Raw genomic sequence first — 15,596 nt, forward strand, 5'->3', positions numbered from 1 at the left:
GTCCTATCCAGATCATGTCTGCAAGCTTCTACGATCGTTATATGGGCTAAAACAAGCACCCAATGCTTGGTTTCACAGACTGTCAGAGTTCTTAATTGGCTTGGGCTTCCATGGTTCAAGGACTGACACGTCACTCTTTATACGTTGCTCGGGGGGTCATGTCTGCTACATCTTGATTTATGTGGATGATATAATTGTCACCGGCAGCGATCACAACATGGTAAAGTCACTATTGTAGCACCTATCTACAAAATTTTCATTTAAGGATTTGGGTGATCTCCATTCCTTCCTAGGGATTGAAGTCAACCGGCATCCTAAGGGGATTTTCTTGTCACAAAGGAGATATATTTTTGATCTCTTGGAGCATACAAATATGACAGACTGTAAATCTGTCTGAACACCCATGACCACCACTACAAAGCTTACTGATTCAGGGGGTGCATTACTGGCCGATCCAACCAAGTACAGGTCAATTGTGGGGGCCTTGCAATATGTCACGTTGACCTGTCCAGATGTCTCCTTTGCGGTGAATCGCGCTTGCCAGTTTATGCAATCACCGACAGAGGAGCACTGGTAGGTTGCCATGCGGATCCTACGCTACTTGAACCACACACAGTCAGCGGGGCTACTCATTGAACGATCCCCAGTCCACACTCTCCAAGCCTTCACAGACGCCGACTGGGCTGGAGATGGAGCTGATCGCAAATCTACTAGGGGCTTCGCAATTTTTCTCGGCCCAAATCTCATATCCTGGGTGTCACGAAAACAAAGAACTGTGGCCTGGTCCTCCACTGAGGCCAAAGATAAAGCCTTGGCTGATGCCTCAGCCGAGTTGGTGTGGTTAGAATCTCTTCTTAAAGTACTCGGCCAGCCTACTTCTAGTCCACCAATCTTATGGTGTCACAACCTAGGGGCCACATACTTGTCAGTGAATCTTGTGTTCCATGCGCGTACCAAGCACGTTAAGGTGGACTTCCATTTTGTACGCGATCGTGTGGCCAAGAAACAGCTCCAAGTCCAGTTCATATCTTCTCAGGATTAACTGGCTAACACCCTGACCAAACCGTTGGCACATTCCAGATTTGAGACACTAAGGGACAAGTTGAAGATTCGGCTTCCCAATTCTTCACCTTGAGGGGGTGTATAGAGAGAAAGATCACGATATACCTTCCTTTCTCGGTTATGATCACATGTGATATGGATCAAGCTTACTATGGAAACTCAATCAAGTCTGCTATAGAATCTCAATCGGTTGGGCATCTCTTGTAGTTATATATGGTTGATTAGCTTACCATTCATATCTTTGTATCACCCAATATTGGGTTACCATATTTCTCATCGCATGTACACTCTTGTATAAATATTGTCCTCTTGGACAAGAATGAATTAAGGATATAGATTCCAACTATTAAAATTTATTAGGAATTCAGATTCTTTCTTCTTCAAGAAATAAAGTTTTGATAGCAGCTCAAACTCACGAGCTTCCAAAACCTGCGAGAATGCTTCAAAAAAAGTGCTCCACAGTTCGACAAACGAGTGAATGCCGACCGCTAGACCAAGATCAAACTTAGAAAGTGTGCATGTAATCCAGTGTTTGATCAGCCGATCAGTTCAAATCCATGACATGTAATCTGGATTCTGAATCTCTTTGTCAGCAGCAGTTTCAATCAACTGGTCTAGAGGAGGACAATCTCCATTGATGAAGCCAATCAAATTTTGACTTTCGATTAGAGAAACCATTTGTGTTTCCCACAATATAAAATTATCGGGAGTACGTCGGATCATCATAAAATTTGAAACGTTCAAAGAATTCAGATACAAAAGGGTGGAGGCAAAGGTAGCCATTGTCATCATCATGCATGAGAGATTTGCTCTATGGAGCTCTGATACCATAAAGAGTTTTACTAGCTTTGGAAGACGAAGAGCTTCTCTCTCTTTGTTCAGAGAGAACCCTTTCAATGTCTTTTCAATATATATTCAGGAATTACAGCTACAATAATATATATTGGACTTCAATTCTCCACCACTACTAACAACTATAATTCGACTCCTCTACTTCCGCTTGCCTCTACTACCATGTGTGCCCTACACACAAGCAAGGTAGAATATACCGCCTTACCCCTGCCCGAGCACCTTGCCTGAGTGGGGGTAAGGCATTACTTTCCGCCACGCTTATGTATGGGGGCGCACAACAGTACTGGGCAGGCGGAAGTAGAGGAGTCTGATCCATAGGCTTAGGCTGGTTAATAAGGAGGAGTTGCATCTAGGGCAGAACTTATTCAACGCAGGATTACCCTTGATCTTGCTTGCCTACGCTACGGAGACCCATTGGAAACCATTGATCACATACTGCTATCATGCGCCTATGCTCGTGCTATATGGTATGGTTGTCCTCTTTCACTCACTACACAATCCAATACTATTCACTCTATCAAGGATTGGATTGTTAGCTGGGAGAAATTCTCTTCTCTAAGTAAAGCTGAAGGGAGGAAAGAGAAGACTTTCTGTAGTTTTCTGGTGTGGGGAATTTGGCTGGCAAGAAACGAATTGGTCTTTATAGGGAAGAGCCGGACACCTCTAGGGGTTATACAATATGCGAGTAAAGCTTCCGAAGGCTTTATCAAAGCTCATCCATGTCCATCATCAAGTACCTACCTGGTAGGTAATAGGCTGGGCCAGAACCAGTGGTGTCCTCCTCCTGATGGACAGATCAAATTAAATTGTGATGCAGCATTATCAGGGAAGAAGGATATGGCCGGGACCGGGCACATTCTTAGGAACTCTAGAGGTCATCCGATTTCAGCAATATCTGAATCAGTTAACTTCTTAGACATCATTATTGGTGAGATTCTGGCGATTAGAAGTGGGGTTCTCCAAGCTATAGAGGAGGGCATGGGTTAGTTAGAAGTGGAATCAGACAATCCAGAGGCCATACATTTATCCTTCACAGCAAATGCACCATTCCAAGATATTTATCTCCTCTTGTTGGGACATTCTACAACGTTCATCATTCCTACTGCTGTTGTGGTGAGCATTTTCCGTTCTGCCTCTTTTCCTTGGTTCGCTAGGCAGGCTTGGCTACATCTTCATCCTTTCTTGAACGATGTAACTTGGAAGATTACTCATTGCTACAGGGAAGCTAATCCGGTGGCTCATTTCCTAGTTAAGGTTGTAGATAAGAGTGGCTCCTCTCGTGTTTGGAACTCTGATCTCCCTTCCTCTGTAAATGGGTTTTTATTTGATGCCTTGGGTTGCCATAGATTCAGGGTTGACTAGCGTGTGGGTGATTCCTTTGTCCTTGGTTTGGTTAAGGCCTTTGCCTTATTTTCTGTTGTGTATCTGTCTAGGAATGCCTACACGTTAAATTCTGTTTTTTTCTTTTTTCATTCTTAATATATTCTTTGTTAATCCTTAGCAAAGAAATGTAGGTTCAATCATAAACTAAGAGATGTTCTCCAGGTACAATTTATAATGCCACCATCTCTGTTGATAAATCCACGAGATGCGTAAGGTTTTAATGCTCTTCACCACTACTTGGGAATCAAATTCAACCCAGAGCTTTCTCACATTCAGAGACATCACATGATGGATTCCTGTGAAAAAAGCATCAAACTCTACAAGAAAAATAGTTGTTAGTTCCGTTGTAGTTCCGTCCTTTATGTCTTGGTAATTTTTTTAAAACTTATTCCTAAGATCTTAGCATCTCGATTGGCGATTTTGCTGTATAATCTTTTTTCGGAGGAACAGGGAGCGTTTCAGAAAGGAAAAATTATTTTTTCTAATATCGGAATAGCACCAGAGTTAACTAATATGATGAGTGCTTTGGAGCAAATTTAGTGCTTAAGTTGGATGTTCAAAAAGCCTATGATACTCTGGAGTAGCAGTTTTTATTTGATGTATTGGATAAATTAAGTTTTCTTTCACCAATAGCGATGTGACGCTATAATTGGACTGTGTCACTTCTTGTTAATTGATGGTCCGAAATATCCTTATCTATTCAATAAGAGGTCAAATGGGATGGATAAAGAGATTCTCTCTTAACCACAGATGGATAGAAACTATATTCTTTAAAAAAGACCTCAAATTGCATTATCAAAAGTTTCGGTCACTTTATTTATTTTTTATGGGGAAGTTTTCATACACGGCTGTGTAAGCATGCACGATCGTGTCTCTCTCACAAAGAGTTGCAAAAGTGATAAACCCCCACCCATTAATTAATGCTTTGAAACTCCCACCCTCTTACATACACCACTTACACAACCGTGTACGACTTTCCCCTAAAATTAATAAGAAAAAAAAAAATTTGAAGAAAGATGGTTCTCCATTTCCTCTTGTTTGACCGCATCTGCTATTTATATATATAGAAATCATGTGAAAAGTACATAAATGCTTCTTAAAACGTGTGTGGAATCATCCATATGGGTTCCGTATAGGTTCCGGATAATATATTTTATATCTCGAACATAAGGTTCTTCTATCAACTAATTGGACTGTACGTCTATTAGGACATGGAGTGCGCATTTCTTTATATATTGCGACAATCTTGGTAGAGTAAGGGTTTTCCACAAAATAAGAAGATGTAGATCCTTCTTCCCTCTATAAATAGACCTTGAAGGTTGGGTTATTGCCAGAAGCTATAGGGTTGAGGGAAAGTGAAATAATTGTCTTAGAGAACTCAATACCCATCATATCCATGGCCATTAACTACTCCTCCTCCCTTTGTCTTCTTCTTTCAATTTTTCTTCCTTTGTTTCTCTTTGCTGGTTGTTCTATAGAAAAGGTAGAGGCCTATAGATTCGCAGAAATGAGAGCGAATCTTCAATTTCAGAATCATGTTGTTTCACTTAGCTCCTTGTTGCCAACCGATGTTTGCTCTACTCCTGCCAAAGGTGGTTTCTTTCAACTTTATATTTGTGTTTGTAAGGGTAGATGGGATCATGGGACAGTAACTTCTCAATAAAAACAAGAAGGAATCTGTTCTTATGCAGTTGGTTACTAGAAAATTATTTTCGTTAAGAAAGAGGGCTATTTTCATTCATTCTTTTTGTCCATCGTTGATCCAATTTGGACAAAGCAGTACACTATGCTCTCTTGGGTTTGGTTTAAAAAAATATTTTAAGGGTGTTTTAGTATGTTTGGTATGATTTTTGCGTCTTTTTATGTAAAAGCACGCTTAGAAGCTATTTCACCTACTTCGAAAGAAATCCATTTCATGCTAAAACACCTTATAAGCATGTGGTTATAATGAAGGTAAAAATTTAATTTCACATTTCTAGAATTTTTTAACTAATATATTTCCTTTTATTCAATGGAAAATACATTACTAAAAGTTTTCAAAGGGAAAAAGAACTTTGCCTGGTCACATGGGTCCAACACCCAAATATAGGAACATGCAAAATTACCACACTGCCCCAATAAAATTATAAGCCTCATCCATGCTGATGCTCCTAAATACTCTCATCGGCCCCTCGGGAGTACAAGGACCAGTGAGAGCACATGCAGGAAATCAACGAGGTGAAATTTTCACATTTGACGGGATGGGGCCATCATTTTGACCTCCTCTTTATCCAAGTGCAAACACCATTTAGCGTGGCAAGGATTTTTTCCCAAAAGTATAATTTGGTAGTTTAACACTCAAAAAGTCAATGAACTTTGGTTGGTGCCAAGGAATTTAATATAACAGTGCGAAAGGTTAGGAAGTTACCTCCCACACCCCCTCATCCATTATATTAACAAGGTTTACCTTCTTGACTACGCTTTCAGGTTCCGAAATCTTAAGCAGGCTATTGCAAGTAACTCACAAATATGGACCTTGCTCACTATTGAAGGAAGGGAAATCAAAAATCCCAAGTATTAGCCTGATTCTCACCAACGACCAAACCCGAGTGAAGTCCATCAATTCCAAATTCTCCAACCAACAGTCATCGGTAGCAGATTCTACAGTACAAATTCCTGCCAACTCTGGCGATTCTTATGGGACTGGAAACTACGTTGTCAGGATTGGATTTGGAACACCTCAGCAACATTTCACACTAGAATTCGATACAGGTAGCGATCTTACTTGGATCCAATGCCTACCATGCAACTCCAGCAATTGTTATTCACAACAAGATCCCTACTTCAACTCTTCTGCTTCCTCCACCTATTCCAACATCTCATGTGGCTCCACTGCATGCTCGCAATTGCAATCAGCAGGCTATGCACAGTCATCTTGCACCACCAATTGCCTCTACCAGGTCACATATGGCGATGGATCCTACTCTGAAGGGGACTTTGTAACTGATACACTAACACTATCTTCCTCTAATTTCTTCTTAAATTTCGAATTCGGGTGTGGTCACAACAGCATTGGCTTATTTGGTACTACAGATGGATTACTAGGCCTCGGCCGCAATCAGATATCTACAGTATCACAAACTGCTTCAAAATATGGAAAGAATTTCTCCTATTGTCTTCCATCTTCAAGCAGCTCTACTGGTTTTCTTGCATTCGGTAGCCAAGTGGGTTCCTCATCTTCTAATGCTCAATACACTTCATTACTAACAAATTCAAACCACCCCTCGTTCTATTTCCTAAATATGACGGGTATAAGTGTTGGAGGACAGAAGCTATCAATCGCAGCATCAGTTTTTACAACTTCAGGAACCATTATAGATTCTGGAACTGTCATCACTCGTTTGGCACCAGCAGCCTATTCAGCTCTTAGTTCGGCATTTCGTCGAGCAATGTTGAGGTATCCCCTTGCGCCACCGTATTCACTATTGGACACATGCTATGATTTGTCTAGATACAGTACAGTAACATTACCAAGCATAGTGTTGCATTTTGGTGGAGGTACTAACTTGAATGTTGATCAGTCTGGGATTATAATTCAAGCAACCTCAACTCAATATTGCTTGGCTTTTGCTGGAAACAGCCTTCCTACCGATTTGGGGATACTTGGAAATATGCAACAGCACACATATGAGGTGGTTTATAATGTGGCAGGAGGAAAGCTGGGATTTGGCACTGGTGCTTGTAGTTAATATGAACGATACCTTTGTAATATAAAGATAATATGGCCAGAAATCAAGCGACTCATAGATTAGCAATAGAAATATAGAGGAATAAAGCGGGGATTTGGCGCTAGAATCCTCCTTTAAATTATTTCCCCCTCCCATAGATTTGTTGTATCATCCTTTTACTTGTTTCTTCCCCCACACTGATTTTTGATGTATCATCCTTGTGATGGTTGTTTTTCTTTCGTTGTGATCTCTCCTATTGACTAATCCTATTGGCATGTATGTTTCTCTTGTTTTTTTTTTCTTTGATATATTTCCATTCATTAATTAAAAAATGAAAAAGAAACTGAACAAGTAAGAGAAATAGAAGCTTATGATTTCTATGTTATATTTTCCTTCTTAATAAAATTGTTTGAAAGAATAAAACCCCAAAACTTGGGATTGTGTCACAACCATTGGAATTTTTTTTCTATGGAAAAAATGTTCGAGAAAATCTCTATCTTTTTTTTCATCTCGCACTGCATATTTTTCTCCATATCCAATTTTTTTCATCAATGATTTCACTAAAGTACTTGGGTTTCATCATTTTCTTAGTGCATAAATAAACATATCAAAACATCCAAACAGACATCATATAAGGTTTTCATATCCAAAACACAATCATTTGGAACCTTCTAGGTTCAACGTTTTCTTTCATCATCCTAATATCCTGAACTATGCTCGACTTGATTCCCCTCATGGGATATGAGGTGGGTGCCTAACACTTGAAAGCTTTGCTTTATTTCCTTCCTACATTTTAGGAAACTATATATGTGAAAGTTGGAATGTCTAAAAAAGGTTCTACAACGTGGGCAATCTTGAAGCAAGTTTGCCTTCCCCTCCTCATTCCTACAATTTAGGAATTAAAGTTGACTTGCTCCACTAGAAGAAGCCGTGACTTAGGGACTGCTATGTGGGACGATTTTCTTATGCCTTCTTATTTTTTTATTTCAATCATTTTAGATAATTTTGGGTTGTATTTTCTTGGCAATGTAAACTTAGAATTAGTTTCCCTTTTTATTGTCTTTAATCTTAGCCGTAGATTTGAGTTTTGGATTTCTATAAATTAGAGGAGCTTTGCTCAATGTAATTGGTAAAGAATCAACTAATGAAATATCACTACATTGAGTATTTTAAAACCTTGAAGTGTTCTCCCCTGTAACCTTGGAAAGTTACGTGTATGTCAATCTACCCTAGTCGAAGCTCCTCACTCGGTGGAATTCCTCAAAAAGTGGACAAAAGTGGGATCCATAATCCCTCGAATGTCACAGAAGAGGACCTCCATGACCGATAAGGAGGAAGCTCTGACCAACTTGATGCAGGAGCTCTGTGGGAGAGTCGTCGGTCACCACCCTTGTCTCCTAGGTCTTCCCCAAGGCCGTGAGCCTGATGGTGGACTCTTTGAGGTTGACCCTCAGAAGATCTCTTTAGGACCGAAGCGGTCTCAAGTGATACTCTCAGGTGAGGCGAACAAGATCTTCATCGAAAGGCAGTCCCATGATCATATAAAAACATTGCTGGGTAATAGTCTCCTCCCCTGCCAAAATATGGAAGGTGTGTGTGCTGGGCCACTATTGCTCAGCAAGAGCATGGACTACTGGAATATCCATCTCTAGTATGATCAGCTGGACCGTACCCTCGAGACCGGTCTGATCGACCCCCGGCCACACCCTATGGCATAGCCTCATGTACCACGATTGCACATGAATTGTGCGGCAGTACTTCTTGTAGTTGGGACAGTAGAGATCCTACACAAGAAACAAGATAAAAAAAATAAAAAGATCATGAGTAAGTCAAATATATAGGCATGATTTGAGGATTTACAATGATTGGCGTTCCATTGGGTACCTATGGTGGTATCTAGTAGATCTAAATGGATTTACGTGCCATCAGGTACCTTTGATGATTTCTAATGGATTACGTGAATTTGCGGGCCATTGCGTACCTATAGGATAAAGACATTAATTCTAATTAGTCTAATTAGGTTCATAAACCTTAACTATTGTATGCTAAATATTTTCAAACTAAATTAAATTATGTGCCTAACATACATAAATAAACAAGTATACAATAAGTGTATGGTTTAGGAAGACCAGTTCTGGCCAGGCATTTTGGAGGTGCCTAACACCTTTCCAAACATAACTTGACAAATACCCATTGATCTGGGGCACACCGGTCATTAAATTTTGAGTTAATTTGGAGCCCTTCCTTCAAAGGAGGAGGAATTATGAAAGATATTGATGGCAGAGCTTTAGCAGCCTTCGCTAATTTTTATGGGGAAAGCACTAACTTCATAGCAAAGTTTAGAGCATTAAGGGATGGTTTCAAGCTTTGTGAAGAATTGGGTCTTATGGGCGTCCATGTGAATTCTGATTCTTCTTTGGTAGTTCTTTACGTGTCCAAGAAGGTGTGCAATCTCTGGAAGGGATGGTAATATTTTCATGAGGTTTTATCTCTTATAGATTCCATTCATCCTATGATTTCCTCTTCTTATAGAGAGAGAGCAATAGGGCCGTGGATTGGCTGGCGAACTATGCATGTGACTCGACTGCTAACACTTTGTTTAAAACTGATGATCAGCTTCCTTCTGAGCTAAAGAGGATTACCTAAGAGGACGTTGTAGGTCTTCCTGTTTTGAGGACTTAGGTTTTGTTGCTTGGGTTTTATTGTAGGGTGGTGAGTCTCTTTAGAGGGTTTTGAGAGCTTGTCTCCTTTGGTTGGGGTTTGGTTGGAATGTCCCTTCCCCCCCAATATTTTTCTTATGGTTTTGATTATTAATAAAATTCTAGGGGCCAGCTTGGGTCCTAGAAAATTTTTGGGATAAAAAAAAAAAAATGTGCAAAATTAATCCATCCTAGATCCTAATCTAAGTGGAGATTCCCTTTTCTTCCACGGTCCACCCTCTTGCAACGCGAGAGGGTATCAAAATACGATATATCACAATAGCAATCCACATCCCCGTTAGCCTCACTTGACTTTTCCTCATCATGATGTGAGGGACCCCTGATCTTAGACCACCCTAGGGGTGAAAGCAAAGCTTTGGCTCGTATTATGCTCATATTCTTCTAATGCTAACGCACGCTATGTAGTTGCTTGGTTGTCACTTCTTTCTTAATGAAAGGATAATGTTTTTATTAACTTTCAAGCCACAAATTTTCTTTACTATACAAGATAATTAATTTATCTCCTTCTTAAAGGATTTCTTCATAATGTCCATTAACGCTTTATCTAGTTTGAACAACTTCGGTTGTTGCATGACTAGTACGTAATGATTAAGAATAGAAAGTGGACAAACCCACAGTGTCCTTTATCAATATTGCCCTTCCAAGGCAACGAAAGCAGGTCTTTTGATTTGTATTAGTTTTTCGTCAAAAAATTATGATTGTGTTTGACTCTGAATGACATATGACCTATATAGTATATACATGAATTGATCAATCCAACCCCTAAATCAATAATTGTGAATGATGTATTCCATAGTGTAATTGAAATCCAAATGAACTATTTTTATAAATCCTTCTTTATTTAAGGATAACTTTTTTTACTTTTCTCTATTTCTATAAATCTCGTTTGGTTGAACCGCTACTTTACCTTTTCTTGAAGACATTGATAAATTGATAAGAATCCTATAAGAAACATATTCTCAAGGATGACTAGAGCTAACCATTTTTAGTGTTAAAAAAAATGACTTAGAAGTTACAACTGATATATCAGCTTATCAGAGAATGACTTAAGCAAGTGTCCAATGTCTTTTGTTAATAGTTCAAAGTAAATCAACACCGACATATTTGGCGGGGAATTCGAGGTGGTCGCTGTCACCATTCAATTTTATTTTTTGGTGAAAAGAAAATTTATTGAAAGAAACCTATAGACAAGTGGGTACAAGAAACATATGAGAAAAGAGATAACAATACGGAGAATATAAACCATAAGAGGTACAAAATTGCCTTCACGAAACGTATGAATGACGTCAGAGTGATTGAAATGGATGACAAACGTGATACGCAAGGGAGTAGACACGTTGATCCTTTTAAAACAGTTGATGAGTACCATATTGTCTCCTTCAATTATTACTTTCTTGTCCAAAATGGTTTGCCAAGATGGAATACGAGGGCTTCAGCCATGTTAATTGTGAAGATAATGGATAAAGTAATATCGGTTGCTTCCATTGAGGAGGTCTCCTCTTTGTTAAGTAATTGAGTTACAATGATTTTAGAAGTCTAGAATTAAGTAACGTGTACATGTGTGAAGTTACATGTGATATAGAATTGCTTATACAATGGTTATCTCAACTAACTAGGATAAGGCACGTGAGAGAGAAGTTAGAAGTTGTGCTGATCACACCAAGGTGTACACGTGAGAGTAGCGCTGATACACCCCTTCAAGGTGAAGATGGAAGACTTCAAATCTTCATTTTGTCGTGCAGAAAAGTGACTTGGGTGAGTAGAGGAGAGTCCTTTTGATAAAATGTCTGTTAGTTGATCTTTAGTGGAAATAAATTGAACAGTAAGTTCCTTCTTGGTGGCCTTGTCCCATACAAAGTGGAAATTGATTTCTACATGTTTAGTGCGTGCATAGAACACTGGATTGGCAGATAGGTATGTGGCGCCAATGTTGTCGCACCATAAGACTAGAGGGCTAGTTATGGGAATGTGAAGTTCCCAAAAAAAAAAAAAACATCAACCACGTAAGTTCAGCGGATGCGTCTCCAAGGGCCTTGTATTCAGACTCAGTAGATGAACGGGCTGCAGTCTTTTGCTTCTTGGATGTCCAGGAGATCATATTGGGTCCCATAAAGATAGCATATCCACCGGTGGATTTACGATTATCATCACAACCGGCCCAATCAGCATTGGTAAAGGCCTACAAGTTGAGATCAGTGGAGCAGGCGATAAAGAGACCACGAGAACAAGTAGCCTTTATGTAGCACAGGATGCGCTTGACATGAGACCAATATTGATCAATATATAGGACAGTGCATGTGCAGGCAGACCTGATTGACAGTGTATGTGACATCAGACCGAGTCAAAGTAATGTACTACAGGGCCCCCACAATGGACGGACACTGGGTGGGGTCAGCCAAGGGAGCACCCCTGAAGCAGACAATTTCTGCTCATGGCCATGGGAGTAAGAACAAGTTTACAATCTACCATTCCCACCCTATTCAATAAATTGCCAATGTACCTGTTTTAAGAAAGAAGCATGCCGATAGTGTTGCATGTGACTTCAATGCCCAAGAAATTTTGTAAAGGCCCTAAACCCTTAATAGAGAAGGATTCATCCAGTTGGTGAAGTAGGGTAGTGACCTGGGAGGTCTGATTATTGGTTATAATGATGTCATCAACATAGATTAACACATAGGTGGTGGTGGTGGTGCCTTGGGTGAGCATGAAAAGGGAGGGATCAGTTTATGAGGCGCAAAACCTAGATGTGACAAGAAAATGAGAAAGCCGGGCAAACCATGCATGTGGAGCATGTTTAAGGCCATAGAGGGACTTATTAAGGCAGTAGACTGACTGTAAATTAGAGGCATCTTCGAAGCCAAGGGTTGACTCACATAAATCTTCTCATCAAGAACGCCATTAAGAAAGGCATTATGTACATCAAGTTGGCGGATGGTCCAGCCATAGGAGATGGCCAAGGAGAGGACTGCGCGGATGGTGGTGGGTTTAATGACTAGACTAAAGTAAGTAGTGATATGGGATAGCTGCCAGAACAGTTATCGTGATGGTGAAACCAGAAATATACCAGTACTCAGGCTGAAGGTATTCTGAGCGTGCCGGGATTTATAGCGGAAAGCCTGCAACCCACACCTTGCTCAAGGAGCTGTTATCGGCCTGGGTACAAAGACATTACTGAACACCAAACTGGCAAACCTTTCTGATGCAGAGGATCCGCCAAAGGCGGCAACTGTAGAGCATACTCGGCCTGGAAAAAGAGCAGTTCACACCACATCAATACAGATAGAAAGAGCAGACCTCCGGGGATAAGACACTCCCTCTCTAAAAGATTTATGGCTCTTCAACCTCCTTCGTCTAGCATCTCTCTCCCTAGCTCACATGCAGCAAAGGTCGATTACCTTTATGAACTCAGCTACACTCCTGCTGAGCAGCAAATCCATCCGACGAACTTCCCAATCATCAACCCTTATGATGTTTTTCCTAAAGCTTCCACCTCTGTCTCTAAATGTTTTCGAACTATCCTTTCTCCTAAGAAGACCCCTGGTCTAAAGGAATATGTCCAAGCACCTCCATTTTCACAAAACCAGATCACTGCCAGCGGCAAAGAACAATACTTCCCAGTTGAGATCAGCCCAGATCTCATCCGTCAATGGATCGCCCTTGGATACACTCACCTCCATCTTGGTGCTGTAAAGATCACTGCCACTTTTCATGGATGGAAAGGACTTCCTGTAGCCATGCGACTCAACCTTCTTGAAACTCGGTTCAGAAATTTTCCACATGCTATGATCACTGATGTCCAGACCACCTTGAACAATGGCACTGTCTTCTACGTGGTGTATCCCAACTATAATATTTCCCTTCAAGATCCCAATCTTCCAGATGCCTGGCAATTTCTCGTTCAACATACTGGTGCCCCTCAGAAAGAATCAGCTATAGCAGTGACTCTCCATTACCAGATCTGCTACAGACTCCAGAATCACGCTATGAACCTTAACACTGGTTTCTCTAGCAACGATTCAACGTTATTCGTCCAGATCAGAGAAGACAGGATACCTACAGTTACTCATGTACCCCGTCAGATTAGTCGTGCTGAGCTACTCAAGCTGATCCTTGAGTCCTGGATCACCACATATGAGTCTACTCATAATACACCTGCTGCTACTCCTCCCATCACTGCCTCAAACCCCATCTACAAGAACTTGGAAGATGGTAGGACCATGGTAACTTACCCCCGGCCAGCTGATTTCTACACAACTGTTCCAGTCTACCCTCAGGACCTTCCTGAGAGGTTACCTCATGTCCCTATTGAGGCCTTTGACAGCTCTGGTGCACCAATCTACCAGTTCTCCGGACCAATTGGCCACACTTGGTTCGATGTCTGTAACTGTCCTGACTGCAACCACTCAGACGATGAGCTTGATCTACCTCGACCACTAAAGGTCAAGAAAAAGAAGAAGAAAGGCACTGACCCTCTCTGGCAAAGATATCAAGCTGGTTGTCCCAATGTAGGACCTCTAGGGGAAGATAGAGGTTGTTACCAGTTTATTGTTGAATATGGCTCTAGCAAACCCTGTTCCTTAGGGTGCTGCTCCCCAGTTCCTCTAGAGGAAACTTCTTTCAAAGCACCAGCTCCGCCTGCTTGCAAGCCAGATCTACCCCCAGCACCGCCTTCTCCTCCAGTACCACCGCCACTCATGCTTTGGCAAGAGCAGGTCCAACAGCAGCTCATCCGACAAGAGTAGGTCCAACAGTAACTCATCCCCATTTTTATGGCCACCGGTTCAGAAGGCATCAGTAAGAATTTTCCTCCTACGAGAGATTATGAAGACGCTGACCGACGTCGCTATCGGTGGAAAATAACTCCGCTAAATGTTGTTGACAACCTTGGCCAGATGCCAGTCAATTCTTCTGTTGAAGCTCAACTTAATTGGCAAGCAGAAAATGCCTTGGTCCAAAACCAATACTTGCAAAAGTTGATCTCCTACCAAGAGCACCATACCCTTACACTTCAACAAAATGAACTTGAAGTAAGATACCTCAAGACAAGGATTGAAACTCTATCAAGAACTGCTGCACATTGCTACCACAGTCAAAGACGTCGCTTACGCGTCTGCTCCTATCTCTGTGAGAGAAAAAGAGAAAAGGCAGCTTGAAGATTAGTTGAGGTATGCCCAAGCACCAATACCCTCACAACCACCAAGTCCACCTTCATATAGCTACCCCTTTTTCCCTGAAGCTTTTTTAGCTCCTTATCCTTCTCCAGATGTTCCTCACACTTTTCCCATTGCAATGTTCAAAGAACTCCAGGAACAACAGAGAACCCTTGCTTCTCACCAAACCCCCAAGCCAAAGAGGTTCCATCCATCCCTACCATCGCCATCCTAGCCACATTATCACAACCCTCCGCCCATACCGACCTCACAGCTAACTTTCCAGACTATCGCTGGTCACACCCCACCTGGACCCCCGTCGTTTGTTCCATGGGTTCCTCCTTTGACCTTGCCTCCTCCCAGTAAGCCTTCTCCCCCCAAAACAGCCTACGCCATTCTTCCTACAGCTCAAAACCCAAATACCTTGAGCACTTATCTTACCCAGCTTACCGTGCAAGATCCCGTCCCTGTCCTCACTCTCACCAAGGATACCTCCACCGATACCTCCAGTACTTGTGAATCCTATAATAAACCTCCTCCACCAATCTTCCAAACCAGGACTGGCACTCCCAGTCCAACCACTGGAGCAGGTACAGGGGTTATTGAGCCTCTCGTTGACAATGGAAGTGACCATGGCTCAGTTCATGCTGATGAACGACAGCAACCATCGCCACAGCAACATCATCCTCTAGCAACTCACCCCTTTACAAATCAAGATCCCA

At 41.4% G+C, this 15,596-nt stretch overlaps 1 protein-coding gene across 1 annotated transcript; it reads left to right on the forward strand.

Annotated features, from left to right (window-relative positions):
- The first annotated feature begins 403 nt into the window (after window positions 1-403).
- On the forward strand, window positions 404-7,095 carry LOC122672353 (aspartyl protease family protein At5g10770-like). The gene is made up of 4 exons (XM_043869840.1): window positions 404-573; window positions 2,451-2,896; window positions 4,776-4,889; window positions 5,764-7,095. The coding sequence occupies exons 1-4, from the start codon at window positions 404-406 to the stop codon at window positions 7,023-7,025; spliced, it is 1,992 nt and encodes a 663-aa protein (XP_043725775.1). The 3' UTR covers window positions 7,026-7,095.
- The last annotated feature ends 8,501 nt before the right edge of the window (window positions 7,096-15,596 follow it).

The sequence above is a fragment of the Telopea speciosissima genome, chromosome 8 (assembly GCF_018873765.1).
Source record: "Telopea speciosissima isolate NSW1024214 ecotype Mountain lineage chromosome 8, Tspe_v1, whole genome shotgun sequence".
Classification (NCBI taxonomy): Eukaryota; Viridiplantae; Streptophyta; class Magnoliopsida; order Proteales; family Proteaceae; genus Telopea; species Telopea speciosissima.